General features: G+C 40.4%; 1 protein-coding gene and 1 non-coding gene across 15 annotated transcripts in view; one reads left to right on the plus strand and one right to left on the minus strand.

Annotated features, from left to right (window-relative positions):
- Positions 1-24,004, minus strand: part of HELZ (helicase with zinc finger) — a 142,027-nt gene that overhangs the window by 31,570 nt on the left and 86,453 nt on the right. For all 14 annotated transcript variants that reach the window (XM_061145052.1, XM_061145056.1, XM_061145043.1 and 11 more), the window contains 6 exons: positions 20,034-20,217; positions 18,648-18,876; positions 10,344-10,548; positions 4,367-4,418; positions 3,260-3,450; positions 1,183-1,390 (listed from right to left, as the gene is read on the minus strand). In XM_061145052.1, coding sequence (XP_061001035.1) covers positions 1,183-1,390; positions 3,260-3,450; positions 4,367-4,418; positions 10,344-10,548; positions 18,648-18,876; positions 20,034-20,217 — 1,069 coding nt within the window. The remainder of the gene's footprint in view (positions 1-1,182; positions 1,391-3,259; positions 3,451-4,366; positions 4,419-10,343; positions 10,549-18,647; positions 18,877-20,033; positions 20,218-24,004) is intronic.
- On the plus strand, positions 2,014-2,085 carry TRNAC-GCA (transfer RNA cysteine (anticodon GCA)). The gene has a single exon. It is a non-coding gene; the product is annotated as a tRNA-Cys (tRNA).

The raw sequence follows: 24,004 nt of genomic DNA on the forward strand, positions 1-24,004 counted from the left end.
ATACTCAGCATCATTGGTCACCAGGAACATGCAAAACAATACAGTAATTGGATATTATCAGATATCCATGAGCAAGGGGAAAACTTAAAAAGCTGATGGCACCAAGAACTAATGAGAGCTAAGGAGCAACTAAAAATCTCACACACAGTAGAAATTAAAAATGGTTTTGGTCACTTTGGAAAAGAGTATGGCAGTTTCTTACAAAGTTAACAAAAGTGCCAACATAACAGCTCAGTCCTGGGTATTTACCCAAGAGAAACGAAAATATGTTTGACACATGTTCATAGCAGCTTTACCCATGACAGCCAAAAATCAGAAATAATTAAGGACAGATAAAAACAATTAATGGATAAAGACAGTGCAGTAATCCATGCAAGGGACTACTAATCAACAGCAGAAAGGAACAAACAACTGACACAGACAACACAAATTAATCTCAAAAGTTTAAATTAAGCTAAGCGAACGAGCCCAGACACTATGACTTAATCTACATGACAGACTAAAGACGAAAGTACACGGACGTAAGCCAGAGGAGCGGGCGCCAGAGGAGCTGGAGGAGGAGACTGACTGCAAGGGAATATGAGGGTGTCTCTAGGGTAATGTAAAAACTCTGAAGCTCGATACTGGTGGTGGTGAACACCTCTCTGTATGCGTCAAGACACATCAAACTACACCTTAAAAGGCTGAATTTCACCATGTATAAACTATACCCCAATAAACTAGACTGTAAAAAATACAGAGGGTAATTTTTCCTTATTTATAAATTCTAGTAGGCAAGAGACTAGGATTTGCACAAGAAATAACTACTTTAAATCAATTATTGCCAGAGTAGCATTCATGTTTAGTATGCTACACAAATATTTTGCATAAACAAAAATGTTTAACGGGAGAGGGCTTGCTGTCTCAGTTTTAAATGATTCTCATTTAAAATAATCTAAACACTAACATTTTTTCAGGAAATGGATAATATCAATCATAAGTGACAGGCTGCATGCAAATTATGTATATCTGTGCACTTATCTGTGTCTTCTGGAGAGAGGACCCAGGGTTTTTACATCGGATTCCTTCTCAAAGAGGTCTTCTGTGAACGAGTTAACAATCATCCAGCTAGAGGAACTTTACATGGTGATACCACTTGGCATGTCATCCACTTACGAGCGTGAGAACAGCAAAGCAGCTCACCGTTTCGACTCTGCTCGTGCTGCTCCTTCTCCGGGTGCTGACTCTGCGGCTGCCCCAGGCTGGCGGGGGCGTGGTGCCCGAGGCCATAAGGGACAGGGGACCCGCGTCCGTGCGTCTGCAGGAGGTTCATGTTGTAGGCCACGGCGGCCTGGTGCGTGATGATGCGAGGATCGACTGCAAACCGGCCCTGGTATCCTGTCCACGGCACCTAGGTTATTACAAGAAACAGAATAATTGCTTTAAGGACACTGTGGCAGTCAAACTGCTACAGTGCTATTAATTAGGAAAGAGCAAACACACAGAGATGTTAATTCTACTAAACTGAATAACTACAAAATGAATGCTGGTAGTAACAATTGGTAGAATGATGGTTATATCTTAATTGGCTCTTTGAATCTTTAGTGTGGAAGGGAAAATTGATCACTTCTGTACACACTAGGTTAGGAAGAAATCAACAACTTAAAATAGGTATTAACAATTATTTTTTGAGGCATCAAATCATTTTATAGACTTGAATCATTTTCCTTCAATATGAATGCACATATGTAACAGGTTACCATGAAAATTGCCTTTTAAAGTCATAACTGTATATATATATGGTTTAATAAACTTGAATAAAAGAACAGGGAAAAACTTTAAGAAAGAATTCAGTCTAAAGAGTCTCAACTCAAAAAAATATGTATTACTACTCTTTTATATGAATAATCAAATCATTTAAGGTTCATTTACTGTCAGCAAAATTCAAACAGGTCACTAATTTAACTAATGCTTCTGATTAATTAAACTACAGAAACAGAAAATTTCTTTCAAATTTTCGAATATCGAGGGGCTTCCCTGGTGGCTCAGATGGTAAAGCGTCTGTCTGCAATGCAGAAGACCCGGGTTCGATCCCTGGGTTGGGAAGATCCCCTGGAGAAGGAAATGGCAGCCCACTCCAGTATTCTTGCCTAATGCTTCTGATTAATTAAACTAAAGAAACAGAAAATTTCTTTAGGTGTGTCTAAATATATAATTGCTGCATATTAACATACAAGGAATAAATACAATTACATCTGAGCTACCATCTCTATTATTTTAATATAACTGTTAAATGCAGACTCTTAGAAATCTTATATAATAAAAGCCTCTGTGACCTAGTGAAATGAAATCTAGATCCTAAGCGACTTACTATTTAAAGCAGATGATGTATAATGTTGCCAGGCTGTCTGGGAAGAAACAACTCAGCTAAAATTGAAAGTCTATGGGGAGTTGACATAAATGAGATACTTCTTATTGACAGTTATCCTCACTGGCTGCCGTGATTGTGAACTATCATGACCAATACGGCTGAAAAAATGTCAGCAGATATGCATTTTTGCATTTTGGGCATGTGGACAGGGGTGTCCAAGATCCTTGACAATGATCATCTCTATCTGAAACTGTAGTACTTGTCTTAAATGAAAGAAATATTTTCCAGGCTAAAAACTCCTGATTTGGAAATATTTGTATAACAGTAAATTTTTCACTTACCAAAATATTCAAAAATCTTAAAGAAAATAAAAATGAGTTTTACATAAGATGGAAGCCCTCTAAAAATCTAGGCAGTCTTAGAAATGATTTAATAATGTTTTTAAGTATAGGCAGGATTTCAGAAGGAAGGCGTGGAATTCCTCAGATATGTTTAGATCCAAGGGAGCTAGGCTACTCTACGCCTTTCTGTCTCCTTCTTAGGAAGCGTTAGTAAATTATATAAGAATGAAAAAGCAAAAGATAAAATAAAAACATCACTTTACAAAACAAGAGTCCAATTTACTAGCTCTTGTTAACTTTTAGCCCAACTTTTCCCAGTAAAAATACTTAAAACAATACAAAGGCTTCTCAAAACATCCAATCTACAGATTTCTTGACAGCCACTGACAATCCAATAACAATCTGTAACCAACAATTCACATTTTTGGGGTCATAAGGGCTGTTTTTAAAGAAGTTTACAGGCATTGAAGAGCCGAAAAAAAAAGACTGGTAGGACACTATTTGGGTAGTAATTTAGTGAAGCCTATTTTATCTCATTCGACAGAGAGTATCTTAAACAGCTACTTACAGGTAAAGGCACGGACATAACGACATTCCCTCCATAGACAGCAGGTACATAAAGAATACTCGTCCCAGTGTGAGGATCGATTCTTTGAACAGGGCTTGGAGATTTCCCCAAATTTGGGTGAGGTCCAAGAGGAGGTGGAGGAGTATATGCTCTGATAGGATTGCCAATAAGCACAGAGGGATTGGGCTGAACTGAAAAACAAATAGAAAAAGGACATAATAGCTCTACATATTCACATAGACAAAAATAATTAAAGTCATCCCACAGCAAAATACATTTCCCAGGTTTGCCATAAGCTATCTTATAATCAAAGAGTTATCAGTGTGGAAGAGTAAAGCATATTAAAAAAAATAATCATTTTACCACATTCACTGAAATTATTTGACTTGAGAGGTACAACGTATTCCTTTTATAAACTTCCCCACAAGGGAAGCCCAAGAACACTGGAGTGGATAGCCTAACCCTTCTCCAGCGGATCTTCCAGACCCAGGAATCCAACCGGGGTCTCCTGCATTGCAGGTGGATTCTTTACCAACTGATCTATCAGGGAAGCCCTTTTATAAACTAGCATAATTTTAAATGTCTTGCAAGGAGCTGGAGATGTGGCTTTCAAGAGAGACAACCATACATACAACACATAAACATGCATATACAGTAAACATTCTTCTAAGAGTAGAACACATACACAATTCTTCAGAATAAAGTTCTGACCTGCAACTGTTACACAGTCACATACAAAATGGTTAAGCGATATTGTTTTAAAAGCATAATTCTGCAATATTTTGAATCAAATAAACTTTATCTTAAAATGTATAAACAAACACTTGTAAGACATCAATGATATATCAATATTATATCCAAAACCTTATACTGCACAGGAGGCTTAAATGTTCATCCTAACAATTTCTATATTATGTACATTGGTGCCCATAAAACCACCCCTTGACAGAAATGACACATCAGAGCATTCACAAGAACAGTTGTGTTAAATAAAAGCTGGCTGAGTTCCAAAGTGTCTGTGTGTGTGTGTCCCTCTCCCCATGAAATCTGGGATAAATGTCTTGCATCACAAAAACAAGTTTCCACAGGACTAATTCTTCCACTTACCAATTCCATCATTCTGGAAATGATCATTCTGGGTATGATGGAGGCTTTTCCCCTTTACAGAAAAACACAAATAATAATTTAAACATACCTGATATGAAAGAACAATAACCATTTTCCTAGTCCCATGCAAATGAAATGTATATAACAACAATTAAAATTTAAAGATTGTGAGTCTGTAATTAATAACCATCAGATGCCTCTGAGCTGAGTTTCTGTTTTAAACACTAAGTCATGGTGCTAGGCCTCAAGTTTCCTCAATTCAAATTAAGGATACTTAAAATTCCTTTTTCTTTTTAAATGAATTTTTATGTTAAAAGAAATATTCACCAACATGACTGATACTTAAATTCTATTCCTTTGCAGCTTCTCTATCAATTCTCTATGAATTAGATGATGATGTAAAAGCTCTTTTCAAGGGAAACATATCAGTCTTCAACTCTTGAAGATAAGAACCTTTAAAATAATGACATGGACGTAAACATGCTTTGGGTGTATGATATTTTGAGTATGATTCATGTGGTCTTACACTGTAAAATTTACTGAGTGAACAGGAAAATATACAGTGTTATAATCTGCTTAAGGTAATGTACAAATTTTCTAGAATGCAATGTGGCAGTGAATGTCAAAAGCACCAAAAATGTACATACACTTTAACACAGTAATCACACTTGTAGGAATCTAAATGTCCACCAATAGAAAATTTATTAAAATAAGCAATGGCAGATTCATACAGTGGCATTAAAAATGACTCTTGGGCAGAAATAACATTTGAAGAAACAATGGCTGTGCATGTCTAGACTTTAAAACATTTTTTTTTCTCTTTTCATGGGCTGAACTGAAGACACTAAGCCACCGTATAGCACAAGTGAGCACACTACACAACTCACCCTTCAGCCACACGAATTTTTTGTTTCGTACATTACACCTGAAAACTCAAGTAGGGGTAATGTCTGCAGCAAGAAGAAAAGTTCATTCTTGACCAGAGCAAAGGTCAGTGATGCCTCATTTATCTCCCTATCAGTCAGCATTTTAAATACCCAGATCATCCAGCTGGTTAGAGATGGGTATGCAAGGGCAGCTCAGCTCTAACTCTTAAAAAGTTAAAAAACAAACAAACAAACAAAAAAACAGTCCAGGAAGAATCATAGTTGGTTCATTAACCAGAAGATTCACAGTGACTGTCATTAGCTATAAAAAAAAGAAGGAGCTTCTGAGGAAGAGAGAAGTGAAAAGAAAAGCAGGCAGAAGAAAGGAGAGAAAGTAAGAAGGAGCGCTCGGCAGGGACGGCAGTACAGCAGGAAGATGAGAAGCACAAGCAGTTAGAAGTGATAACAGGAGCAGCCGCAGGCAGACGCTCAGCAGAAGAAAGGAGAGCCAGTGGCACAGAGATAACGTCAGTCCAAGAGGTTAACCAAGAGGTCCAAGAGGTAAAAAAACTGTTAACAAACTGTTCAGATTTCTTAGCCGGTAAACCCATCAACCTGGGGCAACTGTGTAGCACGTGGAGAAAACACAGCAGTGTAGTCAGTGTCGGAGGCAGAAAAGCGCCCCCAGAGACATGTCCAGCCCAATCCCTGGCCACATGTTATGGGGCAAAGGGGACTCTGCAGATCTAACTAAAGACAATACAGGAAGATTATCCTGGATTATCTGGGTGGATCCAATCTAATCACATGAGCCCTAAAACCAGAGCAATCTCTCCAGCTGGAGTCAGAGATACGGTAGAAAAGGCAGCAAGGGATGCGGCAGAAGGGGAAGCCAGAGATTCCAAGAGACAGAAGGTTGCATGCACCGCTGACAGCTCTGAGACGTGGGGCCACAGGGGGGAACTGGAGAGAAGTCAGCAGAGGCTAAAAACGGCTCCCAGGTGACAGCCAGCAAGGAGACTGGGACCCCAGTCCTTACAGCCACAAAGACTGGGTTCTGCCAACAGCCTGCATGACCTGAGATGAGAGCCCAGCTGACCAACACCTTGATCCTGGCCTCCTGAGACGCAGAGCCAAGAGACCAACCAAAACAGCCTGGACATCTGACTCAAAGAAACGTGAGATAGTAGACGTGTACTGTTTGAAGTCACTTAGTGTGTGCTAACTTGTTACAGCAGCAATAGGAAACCAATACAGAGAGTAATCACAGTCTATAGTAGACAATATACCTCAGCACTGTGGGTGCTACATTCATCACCTGAGTGAAAAAGAAACTTGGAAAGATAACATCCACATCTCAGTGCTGTTGTGATGACTCTGTTGATGGAGATGATGCATGTCAAGTATGAAAGGACCTAACGATCTGGGGCTTCATCTGTTTATGTCCTAATGGTTCCCTGAACCTGCAACATCTCCTGGCCCAATGAATATTGCTGAATAAATGAGGGAAAAAAGCAACCTGGGGACTCTCACATTAAAAGACAGTATACTATCTTCAAGCGCAACCAGCACCGGTATGGTTCATTGCGGTTCAATGTGGTTCAGTGCAGGAAAACTCATCCAGCATATTTAGACCTAGCGTGCAATGGCAGGGCAGTAAGTGTGCGTGGTCTATGCAAAATACACACTGTTTGGTAGCATGCGAACAAAACAATGATGCAGCAGTAAGCTGGGACTAACTGTAAAAGTCATTCCATGATGATAATTCCAAACTTTTGCCAATAAATCTCAGAAAGTACGCATACCTTTGGTAGAAAGCTCATAAGTAAATGCAGTCCATATCATCTATTTTTTGAGGATTTTTTTTAACTCAACCATTTATTCCTTCAATCAATTATTTTTTATTCACTCGTTCTTTCATCACTTTCTGTTTATTCATTCAACAAATGTCTGTGAGGGCCCACGACATGTTCACCCTGGCTAGGTAGAGGCTAATGTAAGACTAAGACACACCACCAGTGGAAACAGTGAGGAATGACCCACAGACTACAATCCAGAAAACAATGCTACAGTCTTCTCAAAAGATCCATTTCTGAATACTATCTACCCTCTGAATACCTTTCAGAGGGGTACAAATGAACCCTTTCCATTTTAGCAGCTTCTCAACACTGCTCCAGCATGGAGCCTAGGAGTAAGCAGACAGAATACAGGCAAATCACGTCCTCCATACGCACTCTGTAGGCACCTGTGAAACAGATGCTTTCCAATAAATACATGATGCCGGGAGACAGTGAGCCAACGAAAGCTTAGCTAGGACTGCCTGCTGCTCCTCGTGTCTGTAATATTTTGCACCTTCACTAAACCACAGGACCGACATCTCAGTGAGGAGAAAAAAGCTGCTTGACTGATAAACAGCTAGAGGCATGCTTTGCCGCCAAACATGGTCCTGAGGAAGCAGGTCCCAGAGCATGTTCAAGCATCATCCAGCCCTGGATGACTTTATCTACATTACATCTTGCCGTGATTTTAAGTCTCAGCCCAACATTAACAACACTAAACTTTAACATTTCTTATGCACAGAATTGTATTAAAAGTTAAACATTAAGGAAACTTAGGGGGGAAATAACATGGCTTAATGTCATGTTTTCAGAAATAGCATTTTTATTGCAATGAAGTAAATTCCCCTTCATCAAAAGATTCTAGCATATGAAATAAATTATCCAAAATTTGTTTCAAATTTCTCCAATGTGTATATGCAGTGGTAGTAGAGTGAGAGAACTGGGCTGTAGGTCAAACAAAATTAAAGATAAATTGATAGTTAAATGAAGCCAAATGATCGGGACTTCCTTACACTATTCTACTTATGTATATATTTGAAATTTTCTACAATAGAAAGCTATATTTCAAAAAATGATTCCAGTAACAAATTCAATCCTCAAAACAATTTAACAGAAATAAAATAAAGTACTGGGGAGTGCAGGGAGAGATGATGACAAAAATAACCTTTGGCTCACTGTACCTTAGTTATCTAAAGTCACCATGGTTACACGTGAGCAAATAATGTTAAACAGCCAGGTGTGCAAGCAACTTAGTGAACCGCTCTGTTAGTGACAGCAAAATAACAGACGACATCCACTGGGTCAATGAAGAACATTTCCCAAAAAGTTAAAAAGAAAAAACTCAGAAAACAGCTACTGTGGCCTTTAATTACACAATCTTCCTGTTGAAAGAAGAAAGCCACATGGCACTCTCCTGGACGCATCACAATCTTTATTTACTTATCAGATCCTTACTGAGCACCCACTCTGTGCAGAGAGGGGCGAGGCGCTAGGGGCCATAAAGAGTACACAGACTAGGATTTTTGGCTTCAGGGAGCTTATAGTTTTAGAAAAGCAAGTGGATTCAATACATATTTTCTTCACCTTTAAGATAAAAAACAAAAGCAAACTTCAGGATCTTGCTTAGGGTCAGTACACATCTAGTATCATGGCTTAAATATAGCTACATCTATCATACATCGATTAATGCTAACACTGGTCAATTAAAAGAGTTTATTGTAGTTATGGTATTTTAAGAATGTGCAAAAGGTATAATGTCTTTGCAACATTTTAAATAAAAAACAATAAAGTCTAAGAGCTTGTAACTGGGTTCCCACTCTTCACACACTTTAAGCTACTTGCTGCTCCCTGAGAGCGCGCTCTCTCTCATGACTCTTGCTTTTTGTCTAAGCTCCTTACTGGGCATCACTCACTCATCTTCTAAGCACCTATGATAAGCCAGACGCTGTTCTGGGCACAGAGGCTGGAGCAGGAACTAATACAGGCAAAAACTTCTGCCCCAAGGGCGCTTCTACTCTAAGCTTCTGACACACCTCCTCACTCTTGCCCTCACTCCATTCACCTGGCGCTCTCCTAAGCAGTATCTCCATGGTGGAAACCACCTTAAACTTCCACAGTTGCGGACTGTACTCCCGCTGACCATCATCCCTCCAACATCTACCGCAACAAGACTGGAGCTAATTTGCTTCTCTAGCACACACTGTAATGGCTGTCACACAGAAGAAACTTAGCTATTTGATAAATAAGTTGATTATTAATTTGTTCATAGTTTAAACTTTAGAAATCTAGATGATTCAGTTATGCAAAATGCTTAATCTCCTAGCAATCCCAAATCACTGAAGCATTACTGCACATCAGGTCCATTTCTATTAAACTCAGACAACAGTATATTAACACAGGAAAATCAGTTCTCATCTCAGTTTAATACCTACTCAGCTAAAAGATTCAAGATATTAAACCAGTAATTACTTCTTACACCTTATGTTTCACGTTTTTAAAATGAAGCCAAAAACTGGCATACTCCCTCAATTCATGTCAGCAAGTTTAATATCATGCTGATGACTATAAATACACTCCAACAACCAGAGTAAATACTAAACAGGCCACTCTCATAGCTTTCTTTTCTAGATGGTAAATGCAAGCATTTCTTTTTTTTTTCAGGCAATCTAGCAAATAAACAGCTATTTCTGCCCAAAATAACTATAGTTCAAAAGTAGAAATGGCCTTGATTCCCCCACATCCAATCCCAGTGCCTGGACTATTTCTTACAACAAATACTTAACAACAAACAACTCAAGTTATCTTCAGGAAGTTGGCCAATTTCCTCACTGTGTCAAATACCACTTGAAACTAGCTGGTCATCAACAAGAGATGAGAACTATTTTCTTTATACAAATATTGTTATAATAATATTATTCCTTGTAAAAATAATAGGCTGTGAAAGCATGGTTTTAATGCGTGTGATGGTCTTTTAAGCTGCTTTGTTTTATTCATGTCTTGCTAAAGTACGTCCATCAGTAGAGAGGACTGGGAGATTATATTAAACAAAGGGCCCAGTCAAGTCCTTGAAAACGTTTTGAGGATGATAATGCCATCAAGTAGCATGGCTGAACAACACACCATATTTTCACTTACATGCCCACGCTGGACAAGCTCCTTGCAGAAACTGCTGGTCGTCAACCCCAATACTTAAAGTAGCTTAAGGCCCAGAACAGCTCTGACGCCTCAGCGCGCTCTCGCTTTAACCTCTTCAGTTTCACTAAAGGGCTTTACCTTGGGGGGTGACTGCTGCGGTTTGTTGGTGTTTGCTGTGTGCTGTACTCTCAGAGCCCGGGGTATAAATTCAGGTGCCAGTGGATTCAACACGTACGTCTTCTTTAGTTCTAAAGCCTCTAGCTGAGCTTTGATCTGTTCAAAAGTGATTCCATGCAGGCTATTATTTTCATGACACAGGGCAATAAACCGCTCCCAAAATTTCCTACAGAAAAGATTTAGAAGATCAGTTTGCAGTTAAAGTGGACAAGGTCACAGAAACGACTAAAAGCAACTAAAGATAATCCCCTCTCCCACTCCAACCCCGAACCCTTAGGTCCAATATTCATCTATGATTCAGGTATAATCTTCCCACCAGATCACAGGACTTTGGAAGTGTGGTTCTGAAGCTCAGTCACGTCTAGTACTGTGGGACACACAAATTCTCAATTCATCCTCATTGACCACACAGTCAGTGCTCGACTATGCATACAAAAAGGTTTGTTATCCACACAATAAGCAAGGATTTCAGAACTGATAAGAAGTAACTAGTTACTACCATACTTTTCTTTTAATTAACTGATGCCTGTCACAGCACAGCTTATAACATTAATTGACTAAGACAGGTTAATTATGAAAAAATACAGGAAGTTGGAATGCTAATTTTAATGATTATGTCCTAATCAAATTAAAAAATACTAATGGAAACAAATACATTCAAAATTGTTCCAGTCGTACACTGTTGTTCCTAAAGTTTTGAAAACTGATCTCCAAATAGTAAAAATATTACATATCTATTATAAAAGACAACATATAAAAAGTTTAAAGATTTTAAATGATTATTATAAATATGCATCAGTTCAGTTCAGTTCAGTCACTCAGTTGTGTCTGACTCTTTGTGACCCCATGGACTGCAGCACGCCAGGCCTCCCTGTCCATCACTAACTCCGGGGATTTACTCAAACTCATGCCCATTGAGTCGGTGATGCCATCCAACCATCTCCTCCTCTGTTGTCCCCTTCTCCTCCCGCCTTCAATCTTTCCCAGCATCAGGGTCTTTTCAAGTGAGTCAGCTCTTCGCATCAGGTGGCCAAAGTACTAGAGTTTCAGCTTCAGCATCAGTCCTTCCAATGAACATTCAGGACTGATTTCCTTTAGGATGGACTGGTTGGATCTCCTTGCAGTCCAAGGGACTCTCAAGAGTCTTCTCCAACATCACAGTTCAAAAGCATCAATGCTTTGGTGCTCAGCTTTCTTTAAATATGCATACCTATCTTTAACATGAGGTTCAAATAATGTTTTATTATGTTATAAAAGCTATGTGATATGATTTCTTCCCAAGTTGGTATCCATGTGTCCAGGTGGACAGCAAGTAATCAAAATGGCTTCAAGAAGCATAAATACAAAGCTGTATATAACAAAAGTCAGTATACGAATAGGAGTGGAGTTAAAGTATTTATAAAACTGCAGATATTAATTTCAAACTATGTTTCTCTTACATATGCTTTCTACCATCTTCTCTAGTTTTTTAAAGATGAGTTTAAGAAATAAGTACAGAAAAAAATTCAGGCCTCCATGTCAACAGGAAAAGTAAAAATGCTACAAGATAATAAATACGTTGAAGAAAACTCTTGAGAACCCTCGGACTGCAAGATCAAACCAGTCGATCCTAAAGGAAATCAGTCCTGAATAGTCATTGGAAGGACTGATGATGAAGCTCCAATACTTTGGCCACCTGATGCAAAGAACTTACTCATTAGAAAAGACCCTGATGCTGGGAAAGATTGAGGGTGGGAGGAGAAGGGAACGACAGAAGATGAGATGGTTGGATGGCACCACCATCCGACCACTGACGGACATGAGTTTCAGCAAACTCCAGGATTTGGTGACAGACAGGGAAGCCTGGTATGCTGCTGTCCACAGGGTCACAAAGAGTTGAACACAACTGAGCAACTGAACTGAACTGAGTAAATGTGCATTTCTGACAATAAGATACAAAGGCTAACAAGTGTGTGTCACTAAGAAATGCTCTTTATTTTTATTCTTAAGAACCTTTTACAGGAATCAATTTTTTATCTTCATAGTTTGATAGCTAAGGAAAGATGGTTGTCAACACAGCACTCAGGATCTAAAAATCCATAAACTCTCTACCCTTTTGATAAAACCCCATAATGTTCAACTGCATTAACATTTATCAACATATTCTACTACATGTTGTATTAAAAAGGAAGTTCTTTTGGTCTAATTGATAAAGTAACAATTTCATAGAGTGACATTTCATATTCATGTGAACCTAAAGACACAGCAAAACAAGGAGAGAGTGGACTGACTTTACTATAGCCCAGGTTTTAATATTAAATTCTTGTAGTGTATTTCATTCCCAGCTTACATAGCCAAAATGCTAGAACTTGCTCTATTTCAAGCTCCTTTATAAACTCCATAGCCTGCCCCTATACCCCTCTCACCGACCTCAATGCACTGAGTAACATCAAATGGAGCAGAACTGTGAACCAGCCTCACGCGTCACAGGAAGCTGGTAGCTTGCTGACAAGGCTCCGTCTGTAACAGAGGTTCCCAACCTTTTGGGCACCAAGGGCCAGTTTCATGGAAGACAAATTTTCCACTGACAGAGACGGGGGAAGGGGATGGTTCAGGGATGATTCAAGCCCAGGGCTGAGCTCCTTTGAGAATCCAGAGCTGCTGCTGATCTGACAGCATGCAGCGCTCAGAGGGTAACGTGAGCACAGGGAAGGCTGTCCCCAGGCACGAAGCTTGCCCGCCTTGCTCTCCTCCTGGGGTGCCGCCTGCTCTGTGGCCCGGGGGCTGAGAAACCCTGGTCTATACGACCCCAGGGATCTCAAGGAACAGACTTCAAGTTAAAGGACACCATTTCAGAAGTAACAGTGACCACTGGCTATAAGCTCATCAAGCTAAAACAACTCCAAAAGTAGCCTGGAATCTCCCTCTTAAACCTCGCTGTCTCTTGATTGCCCTGGGAAGGTCAAGTACAAGGACTCCAGATCTAGGCTGCCCGGGGCCTCAGTCAAGGCTCAGTCAGCCGGGCGAGTTATTTAACCTCTCCTCCTACCTCAGTCCCATCAGGTGGGAAACAGGGCACCAACAGTATTATTATTATACTTTATCACTTAATAAAAATGCTTTATTCCTCCACTTTTAAACCTTGAGAGAAATGTAATTTTTCCTTCAAAAATTCTTACAGCCAGAAAGATTCCTCTCTCTCTGTGAAGGCTCTTTCAGACTATTTCACAATGTTCTTGAACTCAGAACTTTAATGAAATACTACACATGGTATCATGAGGCATTTCAGAACACTTAATTGGAAGACCACTTGAGAATTTCAACACTCAGACTGAAAAATTTACCACTAAGGTTATTTAAATGCTTCATCAATTCTCAGCTGCTCCCTAAACTGTTAACATGCTATATAATGCTGGTTAGAGAACACAAGTGTGTCTCTATGTGGTAATGGAAGTATTACTTTGAGAAAACAAAACGTTACTTTCACCCAGTACATGAACAGAAAGTCTGGTTTTATTTTCATGCCAACCTTGCTTCTAGGATCACGGATAAAACACTGAAAATTCATTTGGTGTCCTTATTTCACGCAGAGAGAGGGTATGTGTGCACATACACATATACACACATCTCCGCATCTGTGAAATATGTTTATACCTTATAGAGGAGATAGAATTCACTAATAAATTCACTTCAAAAGAAGATCTTTTCCAAACATGCTTGTTTGGAGAAAATGTATGATTCCCCCCATCCCACCCCTGCCCACTCCCTCCCCACAACTGCCTCCTCCGCCTCTCCCTCTTCAGGGCTTATTTATTCACACATGCACCACTCCCTGGGAGAGGCAAGGTAACTCAGCAAGAAGAAAAGTGTGGGTTTTGAAGTCAATGTGACATCTGTTTGAATGAGTCTCTTAATAGCTAGGTGGCCCTGGGTAGAAATTGAAGCTCTACTTCAGGCTGCCCATTTAAAATGCAAATAAAACCCCCACATCGCAGGGTTATTGGTCTGACTGTGTGCAAAGCACCTGACCCAGCACTGAACAGCAGTTACGACATCAATACTCACTGGTTTGGTGAGGAGGAGAAGGGAAAGTTCCCCATGTTCATTTAGAGTTAACAGGAAAATTCTCTTTAAAAGTACTTTACAACAAAAAAAGATTATATAACTGGCTGCCTTCTAAACGGATATACCATACACAGTAATTATTCCTAAAAACTTGATCAGTATTTGAAGTATCATATTAGTTTTGTATAAATATCACATGAGGGACGAGTGACACAGCCTGACCACCTCAAACCACGAAGAACCCACACCCTCATCACTGCAGCACCCGAGAACCACGATAGGTCCTTCAGGGTCATTTGTATTTCGAGATTAATTTAATTCCTACTGAAGCTGGTAAGAGTGAAGCGTAAGTATCCATACGCCTCAACCATCAGCACTTGGGTTATACAGTTCATTGAACTCTCAAATAACACAGACAACCAGCACTCCCGTTCAGCTACAGGGCGTGTCATTTTCTCTCCCTACACAGTGTACTGACTTCTTTGAAAATATTTCACCCAGCTTATAAATTAATGTGAGGTCCTTGACACACTCCAACTGAGTAGTAAGAAATAAAACAACCAGTAGACCTGGCTTCAAGTTAAAAATGAGCCTGACAGCATGGCCTCAGAAAGAATTCCTTCACCTCTCTGCTCAGAGAAGGGGTGAACAACGCTAACCCACATGATTCACAGTACAGTGTGACTCTATGGGAACGGTAATGGTTTTAAAAAAATATGCATGTTGGTAAATGTCTGGGGTTATTTATAAAGAACATCCAAAGGTAATGTCACTCAAGACCACTGTTATACCATTTATTCCCCCAAAAGTTTTCAGTTGATTTTTAATGTATGTCAACTGGTTTTTTTTGTTTGTTTTAATCTATTAAATTCTAATCCAATTGTATGTGTTCTCTCATTTATCAAATGATAAATATAAACAAAAATGGTAAACTATCACAGCAATATTCTAACCAAATATATTTTCAATGAACAGTAAAGTAACCAAAGTAAACATCTCAGAGGGAAGCCAAATTAATACACTTAACTTTATTCAATTGTATCTTGTAATTAACATATTCCCTTCCCCACTTTTTGTCATTAGTGGCTAAAAATTAATGGAAATTATTTTTTAAATGTGAAATTTAAGATATTTTACAACAGAACTGTTTAGCTATATAAAACAATCCATGGACCATTCAAATTTTATTTCCTTTAAAATAAAAGGTCATTGTTCATAATGTAACCATAAATTAAACTCTACCTGACTCCACTGTTAATGGCTTTCCCCTATAAAGTATATTAACTTCTTCTGGAGTCTAATATACACAGCTTACTCTTAAAGGTCCCAAACTGTCTCCCTTCCCAAAGAATACTTTTTTCCTGCTGAGACAGGAGAGCAGATAATAAACTGCTGCTCTATCTGTCCTCCAATAGAAGACCTGGTCTAAAAGAGCCACTTGCTAACAGCTTTGTCTACTCCAACATATTAAGAAGTAACTACCCAAGGTGTATTTGAGGTCATTCTACTTTTCTGAACTCACTTTGACAGGTATTAGAATACTTTAAAAATTCTAAGTAATCTCTAGTACATTTTGTTCTTTTTCATCAAGAGTCGTCTAAATTTCTGTTCAATTTTTTTTTTTTTTTTTTGCTAACAGTCTTTCAACACTGCATAGGCAAAGTCTCACATTACTGGCTTCATAGAGTTAAAATTCCTATTACCTAGTATAAAACATAAGTGTACAAAGAGAAAGTTTTTATCAGTTCAGTTCAGTCGCTCAGTCATGTCCAACTCTTTGCAACCCCAGGGACTGCAGCACGCCAGGCCTCCCTGTCCATCACCAACTCCCGGAATTCACCCAAACTCACATCCATCGAGTTGGTGATGCCATCCAACCATCTCATCATCTGTCGTCCCCTTCTCCTCTCACCTTCAGTCTTTCCCTGCATCAGGGTCTTTTCAAATAAGTCAGCTCTTCACATCAGGTGGCCAAAGTACTAGAGTTTCAGCTTCAGCATCAGCCCTTCCAATGAACATTCAGGACTGATCTCCTTTAGGATGGACTGGTTGGATCTCCGTGCAGTCTAAGGGACTCTCAAGAGTCTTCTCCAACACCACAGTTCAAAAGCATCAATTCTTCAGCCCTCAGCTTTCCTCACAGTCCAACTCTCACATCCATACATGACCACTGGAAAAACCACAGCCTTGACTTAGACGGACCTTTGTTGGCAAAGTAATGTGCTGTCTGGGTTGGTCATAACTTTTCTTCCAAGGAGTAAGTGGCTTTTTATTTCAGGCCTGCAGTCACCATCTGCAGTGATTTTGAAGCCCCCCAAAATTAAGTCTGTTACTGTTTCCACTGTTTACACATCTATTTGCCATGAAGTGATGGGACCAGATGCCATGATCTTAGTTTTCTGAATGTTGAGCTTTAAGCCAACTTTTTCACTCTCCTCTTTCACTTTCATCAAGAGGCTCTTTAGTTCCTCTTCACTTTCTGCCATAAGGGTGGTGTCATCTACATATCTGAGGTTATGGATATTTCTCCCGGCAATCTTGATTCCAGTTTGTGCTTCCTCCAGCCCAGTGTTTCTCATGATGTACTCTGCATATAAGTTAAATAAGCAGGGTGACAATATACAGCCTTGACGTACTCCTTTTCCTATTTGGAGACAGTCTGTTGTTCCACGTCCAGTTCTAACTGTTGTTTCCTGACCTTCAAACAGATTTCTCAAGAGGCAGGTCAGGTGGTCTGGTATTCCCATCTCTCTCAGAATTTTCCACAGTTTATTGTGATCCACACAGTCAAAGGCTTTGGCATAGTCAATAAAGCAGAAATAAATGTTTTTCTGGAACTCTCTTGCTTTTCTGATGATCCAGCAGATGTTAGCAATTTGATCTCTGGTTCCTCTGCCTTTTCTAAAACCAGCTTGAACATCTGGAAGTTCATGGTTCAGGTATTGTTGAAGTCTGGCTTAGAGAATTTTGAGCATTACTTTGCTAGCATGTGAGATGAGTGCAACTGTGCAGCAGTTTGAGCATTCTTTGGGATTGCCTTTCTTAGGGATTGGAATGAAAACTGACCTTTTCCAGTCCTGTGGCCACTGCTGAGTTTTCCAAATTTGCTGGCATATTGAATCACAGCATCATCTTTTAGGATCTGACATAGTTCAACAGTAATTCCATCACCTCCACTAGCTTTGTTCGTAGTGATGCTTCCTAAGGCCCACTCGACTTCACATTCCAGGATGTCTGGCTCTAGGTGAGTGATCACACCATCGTGATTATCTGGGTTGTGAAGATCTTTTCTGTACAGTTCTTCTGTGTATTCTTGCCACCTCTTCTTAATATCTTCTGCTTCTGTTAGGTCCATACCATTTCTGTTCTTTATTGATCCCATCTTTGTATATATGCTGATATTTTAACATTCCTTATGACTACAATCTAAGGAATATTATCAGTTTTTCCTAAAGCCAAGTAAAAACTCTTCTTAACCTCCTAATTTTAAGGTTCTCTGAATTAACCAGACACAAAGAATTATTTACACTGTGAAGCCTTGAGAAAAAATGAGAAGGAAATTCATCAAAAACAAGCTAAAGCAATACTGAAGGAGAACAAAGGGAACTAAGTGTATAAAATTCAGTCTCCATCAAAGATAATGCGTGTCCACAAAGCCACCTTCAGGACCCCACTGGGTGCCCACTTGTTCCACAGCACGTTCACCCCAGACACCTGCAAAGCACACACCCCACCTCCAAGGTGAACTTCTCCAAGAGGCGACTCCAACCGCACAGAACAATCACAGGCTGGTCCACCTACCCTAGCCCTTTTAATCCCTTCACGTTCTATTTCTCTTCCACTGAACTTATCACAGAAAATGTTACAAAGTGTTTTTACTTTCTTTATTGTTGGTATTCCTTTCCTCCCCAATAAAATGTTAAGCCCCCAAAAGGCAGAGATTTTTGTCTGTTTGTTCACTGATACATCCTCGGTGGCTAGAAGAGTGCTTGGAACAATAGCAAGCACTCAGAAAATATCGAATGAATGACGATGAACAATGAGTACACAAGTGTATATATACAATGAACACACTCAAAGCAATATATTTTTGTGTTCCCACTGGATATCAGGTAAGACTAAAGTTTAATTAGCGAAGAGGTCATGTAAATAAACATGTACACAGGGATACAGATCACTACATTTCTCCATTCAGTGTCTCCAACACTAACACATAATTACCTGCATCTTCCAATGGAGCACAGAGCAATGGGATCGCCCACCACGGCAACCAGGGATTGTGCTCTTGTGATGGCAGTGTTGAGAAGCTTGTAGTTAGACAAAAAACCATAATCCAAGTCCTCTGTGGAATCTTCTAGCAGCTGCTCTTTCTTTTTAATTGGTGTCTGTTTATGTTTACAAGTATGCCTTGTACGTACTGTGCTAAGAAACAAAACTCTGAATTGCTTTCCTACAACAAAATAAAAGAGGATTGTTATTTGAACCAGTGATCTAATAAGAGAATTTCATTTTTAAAATGTTACTGCTAAATAACAGGTTTCATTAAGGATGTGGAGAAATTGGAACTCTTGTTCACTGTAGGTAGAAATGTAAAATGGTATGTAAAGAGGTACAGAGAATAGTATGGCAGTTTCTGAAAAATTAAACATAGAATTAACATATGATGCAGAAATTCTGCTTCTGGAAATAATTTCCAAAATAACTGAAAGAACTGACATCAGGAGGAAGCCTTGAGAGCCCAGTTTATACACTTTACCCCAGATTCTTTCTTACATTAACATATCTATCCCTCATTCTGTGACAAGCCTCCACATATCTGAGTACAGTTTTAGTGTCAATTCTTAGTCCTCTCTTCTCCAGGCCAAGCAGTCATTGTTCTTTCAAGCATTTCTGCTTGAACCACATGCAGGCTCCAGACCACTAACTGTGCTAGGTCTTCCCTGGATGCTTCCTGGTTTACTAGCAGTATTCTTCCTAAAACGCACACACGAATTCTGCATGATCTGAATGCACAGTACAGTGGAGCTATTCCCCCCATCCCCACCATAATTTAGAAATTATTATTGGATATTCCCATGGAACCTAACACTGTACTTGGCTTCTCTGGCCCTCACACTATAGTGCTGCTTTACTTACTTAAACGCACAAATTTTGTAGCAACTAATCACATGAAAATTTTTAAAAGTTGCTTTATTCACTTAGGAATTTAGATAACGAACAAACTATGCCTTTAATAAGCTATGCCTATTCCTGGCTTGACAGGTGCAAGTTAAAAATCTTTATGAAGAGATAAAATCTTTAGTTCTTGGATACATTATAATGACAATAAGTGTTGGATGCCACTGTGACCGTAACTACAGCACACACATTCACACAGTTATAGTCACAGAAGAAGTCAATTTGTTCATACTTCTTTTATTCGGATACAAAAAATTAATAAGCATGTAAATGAGCTCAACATTTAATTGCCAATGTTGGCGTTGAAGAACTTGATGTGAAACGAATACACAAATGCTTGTTCAGAAATCTTGAAATCTAAATATCAGAAGTGCACATACTTTGAAATTTAAGCATTTGAATAACCAATTCATTTCAATTCATAGTTACCTTGAACATTGAGCACCCTTTCTACGTTAACATCAGATAACCTCTTTTTCCGAAGTTCGGCACGTATCCTGAACACCTGGTCTGCGTAAGGAGTCACCACACCAATACTGCCGTCATCCAGCTTGCCCCACGCTACCGGCCACTTCCTTCTCAGCTCTTCCACACGCTCCACCACTTCAAATACCTTTAAATAAGCACACACATAGACATATTAAAGGCATCAGAAAAACTTATGGTAACTGAAATAGATGTACAAATGATCCCATATTAGCAAATGTCAGTTTAAAACAACCTCTAGATAGGAGTACTGCTTTGCTGATATGAACACAGGGAGAATAAAAAATTTTTATTTACATTTCAAGCAGTAAATTTCTACAGTAGTGCACCCAGTGAAAACATGGGAATCAGAGAAAATATAACTGGCAGTTGGCCCCCACCCTTTGCCTCACCTCCATTCCTACATGAGGACAGGTTTGAGTTCCTACCTGGAGAAAAGGGCATGAAGCTGGCAACCCCACTGGGGAAACAGGGAAGCAGGTTCCCACATCACCAGCATTTCTTAGTCCATCTCCACAGATCAAGCCAATGAAACCACGAGACTCCCAGAGTCAGGGCCTCCCATCAGGTCTCGGCAGTACAAGGGCTAACGCCACCTCCATCCCCACTGACAGCTCAACAGAGCAGCCGAGAGCCGGGGCTGCCAAACCGCAGCTGGGACGAGCGCACACCTGGGCTCCACGGAGGGGCTGGCGTGCGGCGGTCAGTGCCGTCCAGCAGCTCAACTCCACCCAGGCCACTGCAGGACCCGCACAACCAAGCCACACCACATTTCACCCAGCTGAACTCTTCGGACCCCACTTACTAAATCATAACATGGTTTTTAGTGTAGTTCAATCTACTTTAACTCAATGAATTGATCAGTTTCAATGCTTGGCACAATAGGTGATAAAACAGTTAATAAAACAGGTTCCTTGTCTGCTAAAAGATTACTGTATATTTAGAAAATAGTGTCCTAATTTAAAATGGATATATAAGACAAGCTCAATGGAGGGTCAGGCAAGAGCCTAAGGGCAGAGAGAGGAAGGAGACAATTTTTAATATATTTAAAATACATTATTTATTCACTATTTGTCAGTAATATCTATTCAAATTTATAACAGTGACTATACAAAAATTTATAGTTTTATTCCTTTTAAGAACTTGAGGATTACTGGCCAGGATGCAGCTCCCACTTGCAGATATAAATTCAAATGAATGACAAAGGAATAGACTCCAGTTGTCCTATTGTTACAATAAAATAGCAGCAAGTGAAACAAAGACTGTCTAAGGACTCTGGTGAGCAGACTGGATTGGAAACAGTGTACTCTCAACATAAGCATGAGAAAGGCAGGTCTGAGTCTCCACAACAAGGAACAGGGCAAGCTATCTCGCCCACTGCATTAGACGTGGTGGTGTGTGAACAGTAGGGCCACATCTCTGCTGCCCACCTCTACACACTGTCCTTCCACTAAGCAACACAACCACTTCCCCACTTCATCTCTCCCCTGCCCTTTACATCGTAAGCAGCAGAAAACTGTAGTCAAAATACACAGACTTGGAATGCTCTGAGGAGTTCGGGGAGCCTCTCTCCTAGACAAACTCTACCGAGCTCGTCAAGCTTAACAGATAACCATCCAGAGTCTCTGGAGATTAATCAAAGCGTTTGCAAGAAACTGAGAAGCACTGCTTCAACAAAACCTACACAAGTCAGAGCACAAAGTGGAAGGCTGGGCACTCAGGCCCGGGACTGCACCCACTCTCCACAGCAGAGTCTCAAGGACCACATCAGTGGCTGAGGGGCAGCCCCCATCTACTCGCGCTCCCTGGGGTGCAAAAGCTACTCCAGGTGGTTTTGGCAGCAGCTGAACATCAGAGATCTCCTTTTCCCAGCAACATGCGGCAGAAGGCCCGTGAGCAGTTGGCAGCACTTGGGCAGCACCTCCCCTTCCCAAGTCCTGGTCTGCAGCGAGGACCTGAGTGGACGCTGGGCGAGGCTGGCGGCCTTCTCTGCTCAGACAGGGTGTGTCACAGGAGAGCCGATCAGGTGAGCCCGGCAGCCAGGTGGCAGCTGCCACCTCCCACAGCTTCCGAGGACAGAAGACCCACTCTGTAGATTCAGCAGCCAGTGGACAATAGCAGACCTCGCCTCCCAGCTCTGGGCTGCAGAGGGTCCACTCTCTGGGGTACAGCAGCTTCTGGACAGCAGCACAGATTCTACACACTTGACATTCAAGGCTCCTTCTGCAGGACAATGCAGTGAGACAGCCGGTGAAGAGCAAGTCCACACCCTCCTGCAGCAACTGTGCCCTGAGTTCTGCCCTGGAGATCAGAGCAAACTTCACAAGGCGGCACCCCTCTGTTCCTGCCGAGGGCCCAACTTCAGCTGGACTGCACCGTGGAGTGATTGATGCCGCGGGGAAATGAAAAGTGAACTAGTGGAGATGAAAAGTTCACCAGAGGGCCCCAACAACAGATCTGAGCTGGTAGAAAAACAAACTAGCAAACAAAAATATTCAGATAGAGATCACGTGATTTGAAGACGGAGCGGGGATGGAAAAAAAGACAAAAGCCTCAGAGAAACATGGAACACCATTAAGCCCACCAACATACTGGGAGACCCAGAAGAGATAGAAAAGAGCAGAAAAAAAATTCAAATAAATAATGGCTAAAATTTTTCCAAATTTGATGAAAAACTATAATCAACACATCAAGTTCAGTGAACTTCAAGTAAGATAAATGCAAAGAGATCCACACCCAGACATACCATCCTCAACATGGTGGAAGTCACAGACAAAAACAAGTCCTTGAAAACAGCAACAAAAAAACAACTCATCATCTACAAAGAACACCAACAAGATTAACAGACGACTTCTCATCAGAAACAATGCTGGCAATAAAGCAGTAGGAAAGCATATTTCAGTGTGCTGAAAGAACTCAAACTATAATCTAATATCCAACAAAACTACTTTCCAAAGTGAAGTGAAGTCGCTCAGTCGTGTCCGACTCTTTGCGACCCCAGGGACTGTAGCCCACTAGGCTCCTCGGTCCATGGAATTCTCCAGACAAGAATACTGGAGTGGGTTGCCATTTCCTTCTCCAGGGGATCTTCCCGACACAGGGATCGAACCTGGGTCTCCTGCATTGTAGGCAGACGCTTTACTATCTGACCTACCAGGGAAGCCCACTTTCCAAAAATGAAGGCAAAATAAAGACATTCCCAGAAAAACAAAAACTGAAAGATTTCCTTACTAGCAGACGTGCCCTAAAAGAAATACTAAAATTTCTTCAGGCTGAAAGCAAGTGACTCTAGACAGTAATTCGAATCAACACAAACAAAGCATACTGCTAAACACAATTACACGGTTAATTATAAAAGATGGTAAAACAGCATATTTATTCTCCTTTCTCATCTTAACTGACTTTCCAGCCAGCATTTTCCAACCTGAGTGCAAAAGTAATAAAGGAAACCCTTAAGAGTTATCTGTCAACATTTCAAATGTAAAGAAAAGTTTACCTTTTCCTAAAATTAACTGGCACAGACTAATTAAAATGCCAAGTTGCTTTGCTTCTGGCTAGGATTTTACCAAATGGGTACTGTCAATTTTCTTGTACTGACTTCTAACTCCAGGCCTCTGATCAATTTTAAAAGGGGAAGATGAATTATTGTTACATAATAAAAGCCATTTCTTTGTAAATAAAATGAGTAAAGCATGGGACTCAAGGGAGGAGAGGGAGATAGATACCACAGATTAAGAATCATTCCCCTAATGACCAGCCAGGCACACCACCTCCCCTGGGCTTCCTGAAGTCCAGAACTCCACTCCCACGTGACAGCCAGAAACAAACCTCAGGCTCTCTGGTCTGAGACCCTGAAGACACAGAGGTTTTTGTCTGCTGCCTGATCTGACCCCTCATACTATCCACATTTTCTC

This window comes from Dama dama, chromosome 5, assembly GCF_033118175.1.
Source record: "Dama dama isolate Ldn47 chromosome 5, ASM3311817v1, whole genome shotgun sequence".
NCBI classification, from domain to species: domain Eukaryota; kingdom Metazoa; phylum Chordata; class Mammalia; order Artiodactyla; family Cervidae; genus Dama; species Dama dama.